Source organism: Mauremys mutica, chromosome 18 (genome assembly GCF_020497125.1).
Source record: "Mauremys mutica isolate MM-2020 ecotype Southern chromosome 18, ASM2049712v1, whole genome shotgun sequence".
Taxonomy (NCBI): domain Eukaryota; kingdom Metazoa; phylum Chordata; order Testudines; family Geoemydidae; genus Mauremys; species Mauremys mutica.
The window spans coordinates 23,841,182-23,857,492 of record NC_059089.1 but is presented as its reverse complement, the minus strand read 5'-3'; the positions used below and the strand labels follow the sequence as shown (position 1 = coordinate 23,857,492).

At 39.8% G+C, this 16,311-nt stretch overlaps 1 protein-coding gene across 1 annotated transcript in view; it reads right to left on the bottom strand.

The window, feature by feature from the left end:
- Positions 1–2,239: 2,239 nt before the first annotated feature.
- The window catches only part of CAMSAP1 (calmodulin regulated spectrin associated protein 1), a 51,582-nt gene continuing 37,510 nt past the window's right edge, over positions 2,240–16,311 (bottom strand). The window contains exons 14-20 of the mRNA XM_044992938.1: positions 13,774–16,210; positions 10,916–11,052; positions 10,597–10,805; positions 10,415–10,517; positions 9,970–10,085; positions 9,034–9,152; positions 2,240–4,392 (exon numbers count right to left, since the gene is read on the bottom strand). Coding sequence (XP_044848873.1) covers positions 4,090–4,392; positions 9,034–9,152; positions 9,970–10,085; positions 10,415–10,517; positions 10,597–10,805; positions 10,916–11,052; positions 13,774–16,210 — 3,424 coding nt within the window. The 3' untranslated portion in view covers positions 2,240–4,089. The remainder of the gene's footprint in view (positions 4,393–9,033; positions 9,153–9,969; positions 10,086–10,414; positions 10,518–10,596; positions 10,806–10,915; positions 11,053–13,773; positions 16,211–16,311) is intronic.

The following is a 16,311-nucleotide window of genomic DNA, read 5'->3' as shown; positions in this document are numbered from 1 at the left end:
TGGTATCGGAAGAATCAGATACGAGACTGAGATGCAGAGCTGTGTGCTTGGTCCTATGGCAAGGAAGTACCATGGATTCTATATTCTCAGGGTAGTAGTTAGGGGTGAAGGGAGGTGCTTTTTTTTGGTATTAAACATCTTTTGGGTACTGGCCATAGATTATTATAGTTTCAAAATGGCTACTTAGAGGGGGAGAGGGAAAGCTGGGATTATGAAGATGAAAAACACTGCAAATGGGAATGAATGGATAATTTAAATCCCAGGAAGTTATTCAGAGCATTCTTGGATTACTGTATTTCCAGAATCATCGTCATTGGAAGGCAAGAGCTCCCAAAAGATCTGAGGAACAGACACTTTGAGTTACATGATGTCAATGTTAAAAAAATTATTCTGAACTTCCAGGTTGTACATTTCATCACTCTGCTGTCTAATGTGTAATTAGACTATAGTGTATGCTAAATTTCTCAAAATTATACACCAATATTTTCACTGCTGCAGTTATTCTGCAGTAAACTCTTTTTCTACTGGAAATGCATTATAGAAATGGGATAACTTTAAGACATCAACTACAAATGTCACAGTATATGCAAATGCATAATGCATCAATGTTAAAGTTTGAAAAAGAAATCAAGGCATGAAAAAATTAACACTTTAAAGATGTACATTCCTATTGTTTACAAAACTGCAAGACTAAATATGTATTTTCAAAGAATTATATCAACCTGCACTGCATTATATTAACCAAAAATACAAGTGGGCTGTAGTTTTAAGTTATTTTATAGTACCTACTCTCTTCTTCACCCAACACCAGACCCAATGCAAATTGACAAGTATGGATATTAAACTGCAAGTCGGAGATCCAATTAGAAGCTATTTTAAATTATTTTAGGGCCAAGATTGAAGCTTAAATCTTTTACAAATAGGTGACCACTTGTGTCATTTGAGCAATGCAGTTTTCCGTGTTTTATCAGTGTATGTGCATATTTTAGTGAGCTTAAGGGTCCATACTTTTTTCAGCACGTTTTAACAAAACTAGATGTAAATATAGGTCTGGGAGGAAACTTCAGGACATTTGCTGCATCACAGAGATGCAGAAGCAAACAAAAAACAAGAAGAGTCTAGACCATTGCATCTCCAATCTTTCCTGGCTCAATGCAAATGTGAGAAAGTAGGAAAGGTGCAACCTAAACTTAGAAGACACTTACAAAACAGGCATGGAACATTGTTCTATTTTAGGTGTTAGCTTCTTTTAAAATTTGGTGTTTTTTGGAGACAGCTATTGCATACTTTACCACTCCTTGTGGGGAGACGTACTTAAACTGAAAACACCATAACTAAGTCTACGGCTCTGAAGTTACTTCCACTGTTGTCAGTGGCAAACTCCTATGGACGAAGGGGCACAAATGCTTAACGGAAGTCTCAGTCTCACTGAGAATAGGAGATGACAACCTAAAAAGAATTTCTTCAATGAACAGGAGTTTGCGTTATTGTTAAGATAATGAGGAACAAAAAGGTGGGACAATGGATGCTAAATTTCTGAAAGGACCCATTTTAAAATTAATTTTAACTCCTAAACTAATGGATTTACTGTACAGTCTCAGAAAACTCATTCTATGCCTGAAGAATAAGGGTTGTGGTTGGGGGGGTGGGGGGGAAGATATGCTTTACTTTTCATAGCAAACAGAGGGTGAATTCAACCTTACCTATGGAGTCATAACTGGTGCCTGAAAATAATCTCGCAGATTAATTCTGATACTCAGTTTGGGAAAATGTTAGTGCTTTTGAAATTCTGTACGATGCTAAAAGAAACTAAATGACTTGGGGAAGCAACAAGGTCCAGTAGAAAGGGGACAAGACTCAGACAGGAGACCTGGGATTTCATTTCTATCTTTGTCACTGACTCACTGTGTAACTTCAGATTCTGTGTCTTAGTTTTTCTATATGTAAACTGGTGATAAAATACTTAAACTAATTTACAAAGTACTTTGAATGAAACATATGAGTATGAATTTTTTTAAAAACTGTTCTATGCTTTGCTGGAAGCCCCTATATGATTTTGGCCAAATGTTACTGTTTAGAAAAAGGTCAAGAGGATGATACTATGCCAATAACTATAGCAACTTCTGCTTTATAAGAATCTTCATCTATATGTAAACATAGACTAGCACATCTTTAAAGCTTATGATTAGTTCGACAAGATGTTGCAACAAAAGGTACACATGAAATAAAAAAAGAAATCTGTTAATGATTTTTATTAAATTTCAGTGCTTCATAAAATAAATATGGTATATAATATCAAACAGTGAGAAATAAAGCACAAGCATGAAAAGCATGGTAACCCAAAAATTACTCATATAATAGTGTTTAATACTTAGCACTTTAGAAATCATAAAGCCTTTAGTTATTTACACGCAACCAGCTATCTAACAAAATTTACAAAGTTGCAGCAAAGTATTGGTGGGGGGGGGGGACTTAGAAGACTGCAATGGAAGACCTTCACTTTGCTCTAACTAGCATTTTATCACGTACCCTATTTTCCCCCTTATGTACAAGACTCAGTTTATAACTCTCATTATTTGTAAAGTTTATTTAATAATTACACTGTATTGTATTTTAGAGCTTCAGTTTTATATCTAGGATTCAAATAGTGCCCTCTGCACTAAAAGACATATATTCAAGTAACACCTCGAATAAAAGTAAACATGTGCAAACCAAAGTTATAAACCTACAAAATCCTCAGGTAGTAGTGTCAAAGTATGATGTAGTAGGAACATGCTAATGGATAAGTTATGTTGTAGCTACAGCACTCTAGTTGCTTTAAAGCATGGATATAAAAGGGAAATGAGAGCTTTAACAAATAAAACTGCAAATATGTCCGGTTGCCCCCAAAACAAAAATTTCATCTGCTGAACACCACAAAGATTTTTAAGGTCATAACTCAAGATTTAATATTTCAACATGAAAAGAAATCAAAGCCGTTTGACTTATTTGGGCTTTTGAAACAAATGCAAATTTCTGTTCAAAAATTGCTTTTAAATGAGAAAACAAACCAATATATATTAATATATCACCCCAAATAAAAAAAATGTACACACTCTTCATTTTAGAGCATGCTGCTCATTCAGAATAAAGACAGGACAAAGAAAGTAGAATTACATTTCATGACATAATAAAAACATTAAAATTTGTGATCTTTAAGTGCACCATCATACAGGAGTAACGTGCTCAGTGGAAATGTTCTACACATCTACCAGAATCTGTCTTTATTAAAGCAAACAAATCTTTAGGACACTACCTGAAACTGAAATAATGATAACTGTGCTCCATTCAGCTTGCCTCAAGTTTCAGTCAGGCATATTCCAGCTATTAGCACCTGTATGCTTCTTCATGATTGTGTTCCAGAAATAGTCATCTTTAAATTTGCAAACGTTATTTTTAAAAAAAGACAGACTTTGCAATCTTTCAGTGCTTATAGTGAACAGATACTGTACGTAAACTTTGTTCTGAGCAGCATGGGCTGGGGCTTTTTCAGAAATCTGAGCACTGAACTTAACGTTGGCAGCAGATACAGTACAACAATCTGATATATTATACAGTTCCTCAAAACGATTCTCACAGGATGATTTTCCCTAAAGAACATTAAAAAACAAAACAAAAAAACAAAAACTCACCCCCCCCCAAGATCTGTTCTCAATTCTTCTACTGAAGTTCAGAGCTTGCCAACTTTAAGAGTGATGGGGGGAAAAGGGGAAATGAGGTGGAGAGAAAAACAAACTAAATTATTTCCAATTTGTACCGACAAAGAGCTTCAAGTAAAAGGAAATCCACTGATTAAAGATCTTGCTACATGCAGTCTCTCATTTGAAAGCCTCAGTAGTTAGCATTGGGCGTAACAGCAGATTTATCATTCATAAAAAAACACTGGCATTGTTCCTTCATTCTTATTTACTTGCATCCATGGCTTTTGTTTAGAAGCCTCTTAAAAATATTTATGGTTCTGCACATTTCATACCCAACTGGAGGAAAATGATAACCGTTTCTTCTTTCAATGTAATCCCATTCAGCAATCTTCTCCCCAAAAATTCAGTGTCATTTACGAGTCTGAGTCTTCTTTGGCACTGCAGGTCGCTTGGCTTGCCACAAATAATTATGAATAGTAAGAGCATCCACGCTGACAGACATGGTTTTGGCTGGAATTACGTTAAACTGTTTTCTGTCTGAGCTGTATTTATAAAGCTTGTCAATCATTTTCTTGTTGATGCTCTTTGGCCCTGTTCCAGTCAGCTTGTAGATTTCTTCAGTGTCAGGGTAGTAGCAGTAAAGTGCTCTAAACTGGCAGCCAGCATCACGGAACAAAATAATGTAGTGGTTGGCATCACACTTCTCTAGTTCCTGTATTTTAAAAAAGAAAAATGCTTAGGACTGTTCATCAAGAAAACTAACAAACAATACTGAGTACTCAGTACATTAAAAGGTATGAAGACTAAAAGTTGCTTAATTTGGAATTCTTGAATGTTAAACATTTAAAATAGTGTTTTCTGCTGTTTGCCCCCCCCATGACCTCTGACCCTGGAAGTTGGGTTTTCCAGATATAACAGTGATACAGAGCACAGGAGATGCTGATCTGCCACGTATCAATATAATCATATTGGAGACAAGGAGAACTCATGACCCAGAAAGAACTCAATTATTAAAAGAGGAATCTCCAAGCTAAAAACAATGGGATGCATAAACCTCATCAGGTTGGGGACAGGACAACACTTTCTTGTCAACAATTTTCACTATGCTTCTGCTTATTTTATTTTTAAATTTGACAATATTAAGTTTAGAATAAACTTCTGTGTAATAAGATTTTTTTTCAGAAGGACAAAAGGGAAAAAAACAGTACCATTCAATATACAAACAGCGATCTAATTAACTGAATTTCTTCCGTATTTGACATTATCAGCATAGAAACTATACACTGCAATGATAGGATATTGCAGGGGTAGGCAACCTATGGCACAGGCGCCGAAAGCGGCACGCAAGCTGATTTTCAGTGGCACTCACACTGCCTGGGTCCTGGTCACTGGTCCAGGGGGCTCTGCATTTTATTTAATTTTAAATGAAGCTTCTTAAACATTTTAAAAACCTTATTTACTTTACATACAACAATAGTTTAGTTATATATTATAGACTTGTAGAAAGAGACCTTCTAAGAACATTAAAATGTATTACTGGCATGCGAAACCTTAAATCAGAGTGAATGAATGAAGACAAGGCAAACGACTTCTGAAAAGTTGCCAATCCCTGGTATATTGCTTAAGATACAGTGATTGGATACAATAATTACATTAGGCTACAGCAGGGGTCGGCAACCTATGGCACGTGTGCCAAAGACGGCACGCGAGACGATTTTTAATGGCATGCTGCATGCCATTAAAAATCCTGCCCTGCCCAGCCCGGCCTGCTTTTCTGCCACTCCGGGGGGCGGAGGAGCGGAGGGGGCAGAAGCATAGGCGTGCGCCCTAATGCAGGGGTGGGCAAATGGCCCCACTCCCCCGGTGCGACAAGCTGCCAGCCCCTCCCCTGCCTTCCCCTCTCCCCTGGAGCCCTGCCCTGAGGAGGCGGGGCTGCGCACTCCTGTGGGGCAGTGTTTGGCTCCGTGGGGAGGCAGACATGCTTTCCCCTCCCCTGGAGCCATGCCGCCGCACGTGCAGCACTCTGAGGGGTGGGGCTGCCCGTTCCCGTGGGGCAGTGCATCTTGCTCTGCGCAGAGCAGAACATGCTGTTAGGAGCTTCATGGTAAGGGGTCCGGAGCCAGGGGGGTTGGATAAGGGTGGGGGCAGTCAGGGGACAGGGAGCAGAGTGGGTTGGATAGGGGGTGGGATCCCGGGTGGGGTCTCTGGAGGGGGCAGTCAGGGAGCAGGGGGGGTTGGATGGGGCATGGGAGTCCTGGGGTCTGTCCGGGGGGCGGGGAATAGAGGTCAGGGCAGTCAGGGGACAGGGAGCAAGGAGGGTCCTGGGGGAGAAGGCCTTTGGAGGGGGTGGTCAGGGGACAAGGAGGTGGGGGGGTTGAATGAGTCGGGAGTTCTGGGGGGGGGGCGCCTGTCAGGGGTGTGGAGAGGGGTTGGGGCAGGCAGGAGCAGGAGGGTTGGATGGGTCGGGAGTTCTGGGGGTCCTGTCAGGGGGCGGGGAGCGGTTGGATGGGGCATGGGAGTCCCAGGGGTCTGTCTGGAGGCAGGGGTGTGGATAAGGGTCGGGACAGGTAGGGGGTAGGGTCCTAGAGGGGCAGTCAGGGGACAAGGAGTGGGGGGGGTTGGGGGCTTTCAGGGGGTAGGAAGTAGGAGGGAGTGGATGGGGGCAGGGCCCTGCCCTGAGCCCTGTACCCCCCTCATACATACCCAGCCCTCTGCTTGACTCCTTCACCCCCCCATGACCCCAGCCCTGACTCTGGCACCTCCACACATACCCAGCCCCCCCTGCCCTGACTCTTGCACCCCCCCACATCCCCAACCCCACCCTGAGCACCAAACAGGAGCTCCTGCACACACACACCCCACATTCCCACCTGCACCCCTCGCACCAAATGGGAGCTGCCCAGGTAAGTGCCCCACATCCAAACCTCCTGCCCCAACCTTAACCCGTCCCCCCTGGTCATTCTAGCTCCTGGTGAGACCCTTCACCCCCAGCCCTGTGCTCAGTTCATTCCCACCCTCAGCTCAGTGCAGAGAGAGGAACAGAATGGGCCAAAACCACTGTATGTAGGCAGGGCCGGGACCCCAGACCGGCAGCGGGCTGAGCAGGTCCAGCAGCCGGTATCCCGGCTGGCAGGAGCCAGTGGATAGAACCCCTGAGCGGCAGTGGGCTGAGCCGCTCAGCCCGCTGCTGGGCTGGGGTCCTGTCCGCCGGCCCTGCACAGCCCGTTGCCGGTCTGGGGTTCTGGCTGCTGGACCCTTGCCAGCCAGGGTCCCAGCTGCAGGCCCCGCTCAGCCCGCTGCCGGCCTAGGTGAACAGAACCCCAGACCAGCATCGGGCTGAGCGGGCCAGCGGCGTAAGATCAACATTTTAATTTAATTTTAAATGAAGCTTCTTAAACATTTTGAAAACCTTGTTTATTTTACAATACAACACTAGTTTAGCTATATAATATATTTTAAAATGTATACCGGCACACAAAACCTTAAATTAAAGTGAATAAATGAAGACTTGGCACACCACTTCTGAAAGGCTGCCGACCCTGGGCTACAGGGATAAAAACCTGACATTCTCTTGCGATATGAGCATCTCCTGGTGACTAACCCATAGAGGAGCATGAAGCTTTTACCTTGGAGAATGCAATTGCCAGTTTAATATGGAAAGAGAACAACATAAAAAGTGATTTTAAAATAAATAAATAATAATAATAAGGCTCGTTAGGAGCACATCTAGACCAATCATTTTCCATCACAAGAGCCACAAGCCCCATATAAACAGAGAAATTACAGATTACCTTTGTGAACACAGGTGTTTAAATACCTGAGCATACCCTACAGAAGGTAGTTTAGGATTATTTTTAGTTGTACTGGGTATTTCAGGGAGATGGACAAGCAACTCCTGTGAAAGCCGTGTCAGCCAAAGAAAGTGATGATGCAAACCAAAACAGGAACACTGAAGAAATTAAAGATCTCAAAATATTGTCTGAATTATTTTACTGTAAAGAGACTTGGAGGAAGAGTAATAATTCAGAAAACACTGGTTTGTTTCCTGTTCTTGCACCGTATCCATTATAATATCTTGCTCTGCAACTCAATATCACAGGAAGAATTTCACAGTATAAAAGAGTGCACACATTTTTCTTTTGAATGAATACGTGAATTTTTCTTTAACCCCTTTAAATTAGTCTGGCTCTAAATTGGGGACGGGGGGGGAGAGATTACTGAACTGACAGAATTCAAAGTCACAAGGAACCATCTAGTCTGACCTCCTGCATATTGCAGGTGACAGAACCTCACCTGCCCATTCCTGCAATAGACCCATAACCCCTGGCTGAGTTACTGAAATCCTCAGATCATGATTTAAAGACTTAAAGTTGCAGAGAATCTGACAGTTATATTAGTTTAAACCTGCAAACGACTTGTGCCCCATGCTGCAGAGGATGTTGAAAAAAAAACAAAACACACGGGGTCTCTGCCAATCTGACTTGGGGGAAAATTCTTTCCCAAACCCTAAAATGTCGATCAGTTAGACCCTGAGCATGTGGACAAGACCCATCAGCCAGACACAATATAATTCTCATATTTACATCACATCAGGACTTCTGGAAATGCAATCTTTGGGCATTTATATTGACTTGCTTCACAGAAAAAATTGTTTTTAATTTTTACAAACCACTGTTTGTGATGGTGTTAGACACTGTACATATTTCTGAAACAAAAGTGAGTTTAGTTGTGAAATCTCAGCAATCACAAAGGAGATTCCTTTCTGATGCAAGCGAACCCAGCTCATAACAGTATTTTTGGACACATTTCCACAAACTGAGGCAAAGTCTTTTTTCTTAATGACAAAAAGAAATTGCCTCAAGATTTTTAATGGTTATCCTTTTGCCTCATCCTTCAAGTCTACTTAGCTTAAGTTTTTCTTTAATATTATCACTGTAGTATTTAAACACTAAAGTTCATTTTTCTTTCTTTAAAATCTCCTTCTGCCTAACTTTGCATCACTGACCTTCTCCAAGGAAATGAATGTGTTTTACTCACAACACACGTGTTGCCAGTGGAAGCATCCACATTTTAACAAATAAAACTGAACTTAATTTTCAACTTTTCTAATAGTTTAAATAGGAGCATGCAGAAAATTCTTCCAAATGCAGATTTGGGGAAGGGAGGAATAAGAAGGAAGGAAAAACAACAGTCTGCTGTGTTAATGAAAACAACATGCTTGACTTCATAGGCATGTTATGGGAAGAGCATTCAAGATAACATGCTATTAACGAAATTATGAAATAAGCATTACAGATGATAGTTTACTGCAGGTGCATTCATAACACTGCAGTTTTAATAAATAACTACTTGCCTCTAATATTGAATTCTTATGTGGTTCATTCACTTTTCCAGCAAGACAGCAATGGGATATAGCGTTGTGAATAATTGGTTTGTTTGACTTGCTGCTGGGTTCTTTAAATAATTTTGGACCTAAGAAAGTTATGAAACAAGTTATTAACTAAATATTGTAACAAGGTAAATTTAATAACAGTTCTTAAATTTTAATTCTATTAAATAAATATGTAAAGCTAAGAGCCGCAGTTTCAAATTGATGGGAACAATGGCTTACATTTTTATGATGGAAAATATCACTTCATTAAGGAAGCATCAGGGATTTAAAAAAAATCTAAGTGAAAAGTGACTTTAAATAAAAGTTTGTTTCATATGTACTGAAGGGCTCAAATGTCATGCATCCAGTGCATAAACCCAGAGGGGTTCCTCATTCCTACGTATGCACCTGAATCTGTACTAGAAGCTGGCAAAGTTCTAGTGGGAATTTAGGCTCCTGGGGAACCCCCTCTTTCCAAGCAACCATTTTCTACTTTAAATCCTTTCCCCATTCCCTCAGCAACTACATCAGGCAACTAACATTCTGGCTCAGCAGCTAACAACTAGGAAGCTCACAAGTAGCCACCAAGACTATAAGCATTGTGTTTATGGAACAAATTAACAAAAAATTTCTCCCCAACTTATCATAACAATGTTGACTTTACCTACCTATTGCAGCAACTCCAAATATTGAAGGATTTTGCACTGATTATAGCAAAAAGTAATTCATTTAAAATGAAACATCTGAAGCATTTTCTATATCTAATATTCACTATTTAAATTAGATCACTGGCACTTTTGAAACATTCAAGCATTCTGACACACCTGAGCTTCCAAAAACAGGAACTCATCACACCATAACATTTATTATTTAATAATTGTTAGTTAGAAATGATTAACCTAAAATGGAAACATTTACCTGTGTACTCTGCCACTGAAGCAATTGAAGATGCTGTTGACGCATTTTCCCAATCTCTTTCTGTGTTTCTGCTTGGATTCCTGTTCAATATTGGTAAGGATTCCATTGACTCTACTCTGTTGGAGCAAAGCAGGGATCACCAGTTTGAGTTTTTTGTTAAATAAATTATTTCACATTCACCAGACATTTTCTCTTAATGAGCAAAGCAATTCTTCTCCAGCATAACTGTCCCTCCCAAAAGACGGTCAGTTTCTATCATCCCTATTTTTAAAAGATGAATACAAGGTAATGTGTATTATAGATCCAAATAGAACAGATGAAGAACCCATCCATATGCCATTTTATGCCTAATAACTTTATAAAATAAATTAAGAATTATTCATTATATCAACATTTAATCCCAGTCCTATTTCGTAATATAAGATTTATTTTTAATTGTCTTTACCGTTGCGAAGGAGTGCCACCAGAGTGTATGCTTTCAGGTTCAGTAGTTGCTGCTGAGGCCAAAGACAGGCTGGAACCAGACTGAGCACTACTTAGATTATCAGCTATAGGAAAGAAAGACGACATGAAATATGATTTTGCTAAAACAGATTGCAGACTCAAGTGGGAATGAAAAATACTTACGTGTGGAAGAACATTTTGTTCCTGAATCACTGTACGACTCTTCTCGATGGACAGACTTTGGCCTAGGTTTTTTGGGTTTTGATTTGGGTTTTCCAAGTCCTTGCTCTTCCAAAATTTGCTGTTGTTTTTTTCTCAAGTATTCTTGTTTGATGAGTTCTCTTCGGGCCTTCTCTTCCTCTTTTCGTATTCGGTCCTCTTCAGCTTTGCGACTGAAAAGCAAACATGGTTTTCAGAATCTAGTAACTTCCCATTTTCTCAAGGAAAAGGATAAGTTGTAAAATTATTCCTTTCCATAGTACAGTGTAAATGTTACAATTACCGGGCTTCATCTCTCTTTTGTTCAACTTCTGCCTCAAGCTGCTGTTTTCGGATCCGAGCCTCTTCAGCTTTCCGCTGCTGTTTTAAAAGGAATGCTGCGCGCTTTTTTGCTAGTTCATCTTCTGCTTTCTGTTCATCCTGCAGAATTGAATTTCCACATAAGATACAGAGCTTTGGAGATGGGAGAAGGGAGATTAAACTGGACATCAACAAATACTTGGGGTCAAAAGTGAAAACTTCAAAAAGCTCATTTCTATTCTGTGAGTACCTTGAGGAATGTATAAACTACATTCCAATAATCTACTTTACAGGTGTAAAACAGTTTCCAAATATCCTGTGAAGTCTACACTTTTCCAGACTTCACAATATAATATGTAGTGCACAACTCCGTAACTTAAGTAGTTTTCAGCATTTTTGCTCAATAAGAAAATCTCGTGAAAATACACATCTAGTGTTCATAAATATCCAAGGGGAAAAAATCAGCCTCAATCATAGTCCACTATAATTTCATTATCAAACAAACACAATGCAGGAAAATATCTTAAACTGCAAACTACACTGTGCAGTGTAATTCTCACACTGACCAGGATATCCTCTATCAGTAATTCTATTCTACAAATGTATTTACTGGAGTGAATTACTACCAAACTAGCTATACCAAGGCAAAGGTCAAATTCACTGAAGTTTAAACAGCTTCTCTTTCAAACTAATTTAACTAGAATTTAAAAGACATTGTGAAGCTGCCATGCTTGTGATACTCACTATAATTAATACTATACAGAAACACAAGCACATACAATATCCTAGTAGCTTCTTTAAATTTTAACAGCTGCAAAGAATATTACATTTGAAAAATATGTAGTGCTTCTATAAATACCATAGCATTAATATACTTCAGCTCTAACAACTTCCCCTTACACATTCTAGAGCTAGTGAAGAAACAAAGAAGGCCTGTTAGTACATTACTTAGATTTAATATCCTTGGAGCCAGAACCATCTTTTTGTTATATGTTTATACAGTGCCTTACACAATGGGCCCCTGGTCCAGGACCTAGGCTCCTACGCAGTACCACAATACAGATAATTAGAGCTGGCTGGAAAACAGTAATTCTCTTTAACATAGGATTTCAAGATATGGTTTTGCAACGATCTGGAGAAAAACCTGGACATTTCTAAATTCTCCATGTAACAAAATTACCATTCTCTGTACACCTCTACTGGGTGTTGGGGAACCTGGCAGCCCCAACTCTGAGGTAGCCCATGTGGTGGGCTGCCCTAAGGTCATAGAAGCCCTGGGAGCTTAGGCAGCTGTTGAGCCAGGAGAATAGAAGTTTTGGCTGCCAGGGAGCTGGGAGCCTGAAAATCCAGCCCATCATGAGGGCTGCTGACGTGTTGAGCAGGTAAGCTAACAGGAAACCAGGCAGGGTTTGAAACCTGCCTTGGAAGTACAGTTCTGTCAAAATTGATGTGGTCCTGCCAAATGCTTTAATTTTGATGAATAGGCTAATTCTGATAAAAAATGCTTTGCTGAAATTTTTATGACCAGTTATGCAAATAATTCTATACCCTGTCCAGCTCAACAGATGAGCAGCAGAGAAACTATTTCAATACACAAAAGACAGAATTTATGTTTTCAAAAAGGCACACATTTGGGGGAAAAAAAAAGATGTAGAGCTCCCTCTCCTCCTCAACTCACTGGAAATAGGAGGTAGATACAAGAAGTCTGTCAGATGATATCAAAATTCTCATTTTCCAGCAGCTGGGCACATGTCACACACATTTTTCACCAGTGCATGCGTTTATATCTGCCGGGAACTTCCAGCCACCACATCCATCTTTTGCATGTTTGCAACTTCCTGGTGTCAGGTAAATATTTCAAGCTACAGTTATCTCAGAACACCAAATGGAGAGTCGAACAATTCAAAAATTGCAGATGAAGTATTTCTGCAACCTTGAAGAGGCTTCTTAGAGTTCCCAGCATGCAAGACAAAATGGTGGTGACAGATTGGTCTTAAATCATCTCATGGGGAACCCAATTATTTCTTTGACAGGATGTTTAAATTAACAAAAACAGTTATTTTTAATTATTCATCTCAGACAGTTTCATGTATCCCACAACAAACCTTAAAATAGCAGAATGTAGTTTATGTATCTGGAAGGTATAGACCTTTAACAGGCTTTTAAAATATTGAATTATTGTTTCCATTATTTTTACCACCATATCTCAAGTTATATAGATTGAAGAGTATCGGATGATGTCTGGAAACTGAATCACCAGAAGTAAATGATGGTTTAATATGCCTCCAGTAGCAAGGAATCTAGTCATGAAGTTAACAGATTGTTGAAATTATATCCAGCTTCATACATCACATGATGAAAAACCATCTAATGACTACAAAGTGAAAGTGAAATGTGTATTCCAGCTAATCTTTTTTTTCCTATCCCAACTTTTGGGAACAGGACAGTAAATGAGCAAGAGTAAGTTACATTGCTTGTATTACATATACATTTTATGAAAATATTCTTCCCACTGCATTTATCTTCTGAATACAGAGAATAAATCCTTTTGACCATATTAGTAAAAACATATGGGGTGAATTCCTGGTGCCATTGAAATCAATAGGAGCTTTGCCATTGACTTCAATTAGGCCAGGATTTCACCCATAAGTTTAAAGAACTCTCTCCTCTACAAAGAACTCTTTTCAGATTCAAATTTTATAATTAAAGTGCATCCACACTGTAGTGAGTTGGGCCAAAGGAGTTTGAGGAATAAACATGCACACTAGATTCTAATATTAAACAAATGTCTAATGATGCTTCATATATATATATATGAAACTGAAAGCGTCCTGTGCTTACCTTGAAGAAAAACCCTAGCCCAGACTTCTGATCACCTTCATTAATTATGTCTGTAGAGCTTTCCTGGCTTTCAATTTCGCCTTCTTCATCCGGGGCTTTTAAGTCAGACAGGTCTACTTCTATGAGATTAACCTTGCTTCTCAGTGGTTCATCCACTGGGACGTTTTCTTTTCCTGAGCCATCGGAAGAATTTAATCCTTCTTTTAAGCTGCTATTCACATCTTTGCTCATTTCAGAGATAATATTTGCATCTTTGGAAGTAGAAAGAACACATGCCCGTTGATTGCTCTCATCATGGCGTCTATAGCTATCAAAGAAAAACTTATCTTGAGAGCCACTTCCATGATCTGGACTATTTTCAAAACCAGTTTCTGTTGGTGTCCTGAATGGATTATTAGATGGAAATGGTCTTAAATGTGGTAAGGTTTCTACACTTTGTGTTGGGGTTTTAATACGTGTTGAGTTTTGATGTCTGTCTTTAGCGACTTTCAGTTCAACTGGTTTTCCAGAGCGAGGACTCCGCCCTTGACCAAGTCGAGGTGGTTTACGAAGATTGCTCATTCCAGTTGGAGAGAGGGGTTCAACAAAATGAATTGATGGTTTTACCTTTTGGTCCTGTGAGTTATTTCTTGTACTTGGTGATGGTACCGTTGGAGATTTCATAAGAAGTTCTTGCTGGTGAGAAATCTTTAATATAGCCTGCTGAAGTGTACTGATTGTTTCATTTAGTTTTTCAATGGAAAGATCACATTCATTGATATCCACCACTTCAGCACCATTATCTTCTAGAAGAGCAGCAGAAATAATCTTGCTTTTTTCTATTTCATGCATAGCAGCAGATTCTTTTGGTTTGTGTAGCTCAACAAAAGCTATGTTTTCTTGCATTTTCACTTTTGTTACTTCTTGTGAATCATAAAGCATTTCTTCTCTCTCTTCCTCTCTTCCCAGAAATTCCTCTGACTTTGAACTCAAAGAAACTTCATCTAAATCGTCACCACTGTTCCGAGACTTTTCTTTTGCAAAGTGTTCTGGTTTAAGTGGCTGTGGAACATCAACACTTTTCCCTTTTTTAACAACATGCAAAAAAGCTGCCTTACCCAGCTTTAGTCGCTGCCTAGCAGACAGAGCCTCCATTTTTTTCTTTTGAGCTTCTATTGCTCTTCGCTTCTCCTCCAACTGCATGTGGAGCTGTACCAGTTCAGAAGCCAAAAGATTGACATTATCTTTATTTTGTCTGGTGGGGCTTTGCTCTCGCTTTTGTTTCCAAGTCGTTAATGGTGCTGGGCAGCTCTCTGACCCATCTGGTGTGGTCTTTTGGGAACTACTTGTACTGGACTTTGTTTCATAGCTATTAAGTCTTTGGAGCTTCCGTTCTGCAAAGTTAGTCATTCTGACACTCCCACTAGTCATGGACACACTGCTAACTTGAGAAATTGTACTCAGACATGGACTTGAACGTCCACTGGCATCATCCTTATCTTCGTGTTCCTTTACCTTCATATCCTCTTGTAACTTTGCTGATTCCTCTTCACCTATGTATTTAGTGACTACTGGATGGTCATCTACTACCACCAAATCTTGTTCAGCCACCTCTGCATCGAGATCTGAATCAGAATCTTGTCTCACCATAGTCCATGTGGTACTGGGAACATGTGGGTTAGTACTTTTCACATAGCTGACATTGACTTTGCTTGTTACATCTTCATCAACTTTGGCAGTATGAAGGAAGAATCCTCCACTGGATTGCTCCTGAGATGAAGGATCTAAACTGCTACTAGTTAACAGACAAGGAGCTTCTAATCCTGCCTCAGAGAGTGTTATTGAATCTGCAGTACAGGGCTCTGCAACTGCGGTGAAATCAGAACTAGAAATTGGAGTAAAAGTCCTATTGACATCATGAGCACCATGACTGCTATTTGCTTTTTTACGGACCATAGGGAGGTGCCCCTCATTTAGTCTTTTTGTTATAAAGCCCCTTTGTTTCCCCTCGCCACACTCATCCTCTTTATTGATCATTTGTTTTTCCTTTGCTGGCTTTAAGACTGCAGGCATTAAAGGTTCTAAGTAAAAACTATCTGGTTTGCTTTCTATGGCCTCACTTTGTGTTTTTGAAGACCATGCGGTTGCAACTAGGCTAGGTGCCCTGGATGACACACTCTTCAGTTCGAGGTCACCCCGGTCTGGTATTTCATCAGATCTGATTATTGCAATAAGTTCTTCATCTTCATCCTCAATTTCAACATTGTTCAGTAAACTTTTTCCATTCGTTTTAATTGATGAAGGATGAGACTGGTGTTTTGGAGTTAGATTGACAATATTTGAAGCTAGGCTGTCTTTACTGATTGATCTAGCCAGGCTAATGCTGTCACCAGATCCAGGGTCCACATCGCTACTTGCGGCATGATGAAGAGCAAATGGTGTTGGCTGAGACAGAGGCCTAGAAGAAACAGAGCCATTAAAAAGAATCTACTAATGCGAAAGTAAAAAATCTGCAGTGACTACAACATATAAAATCTGTGCTCTATTTTGAGAAGAGTG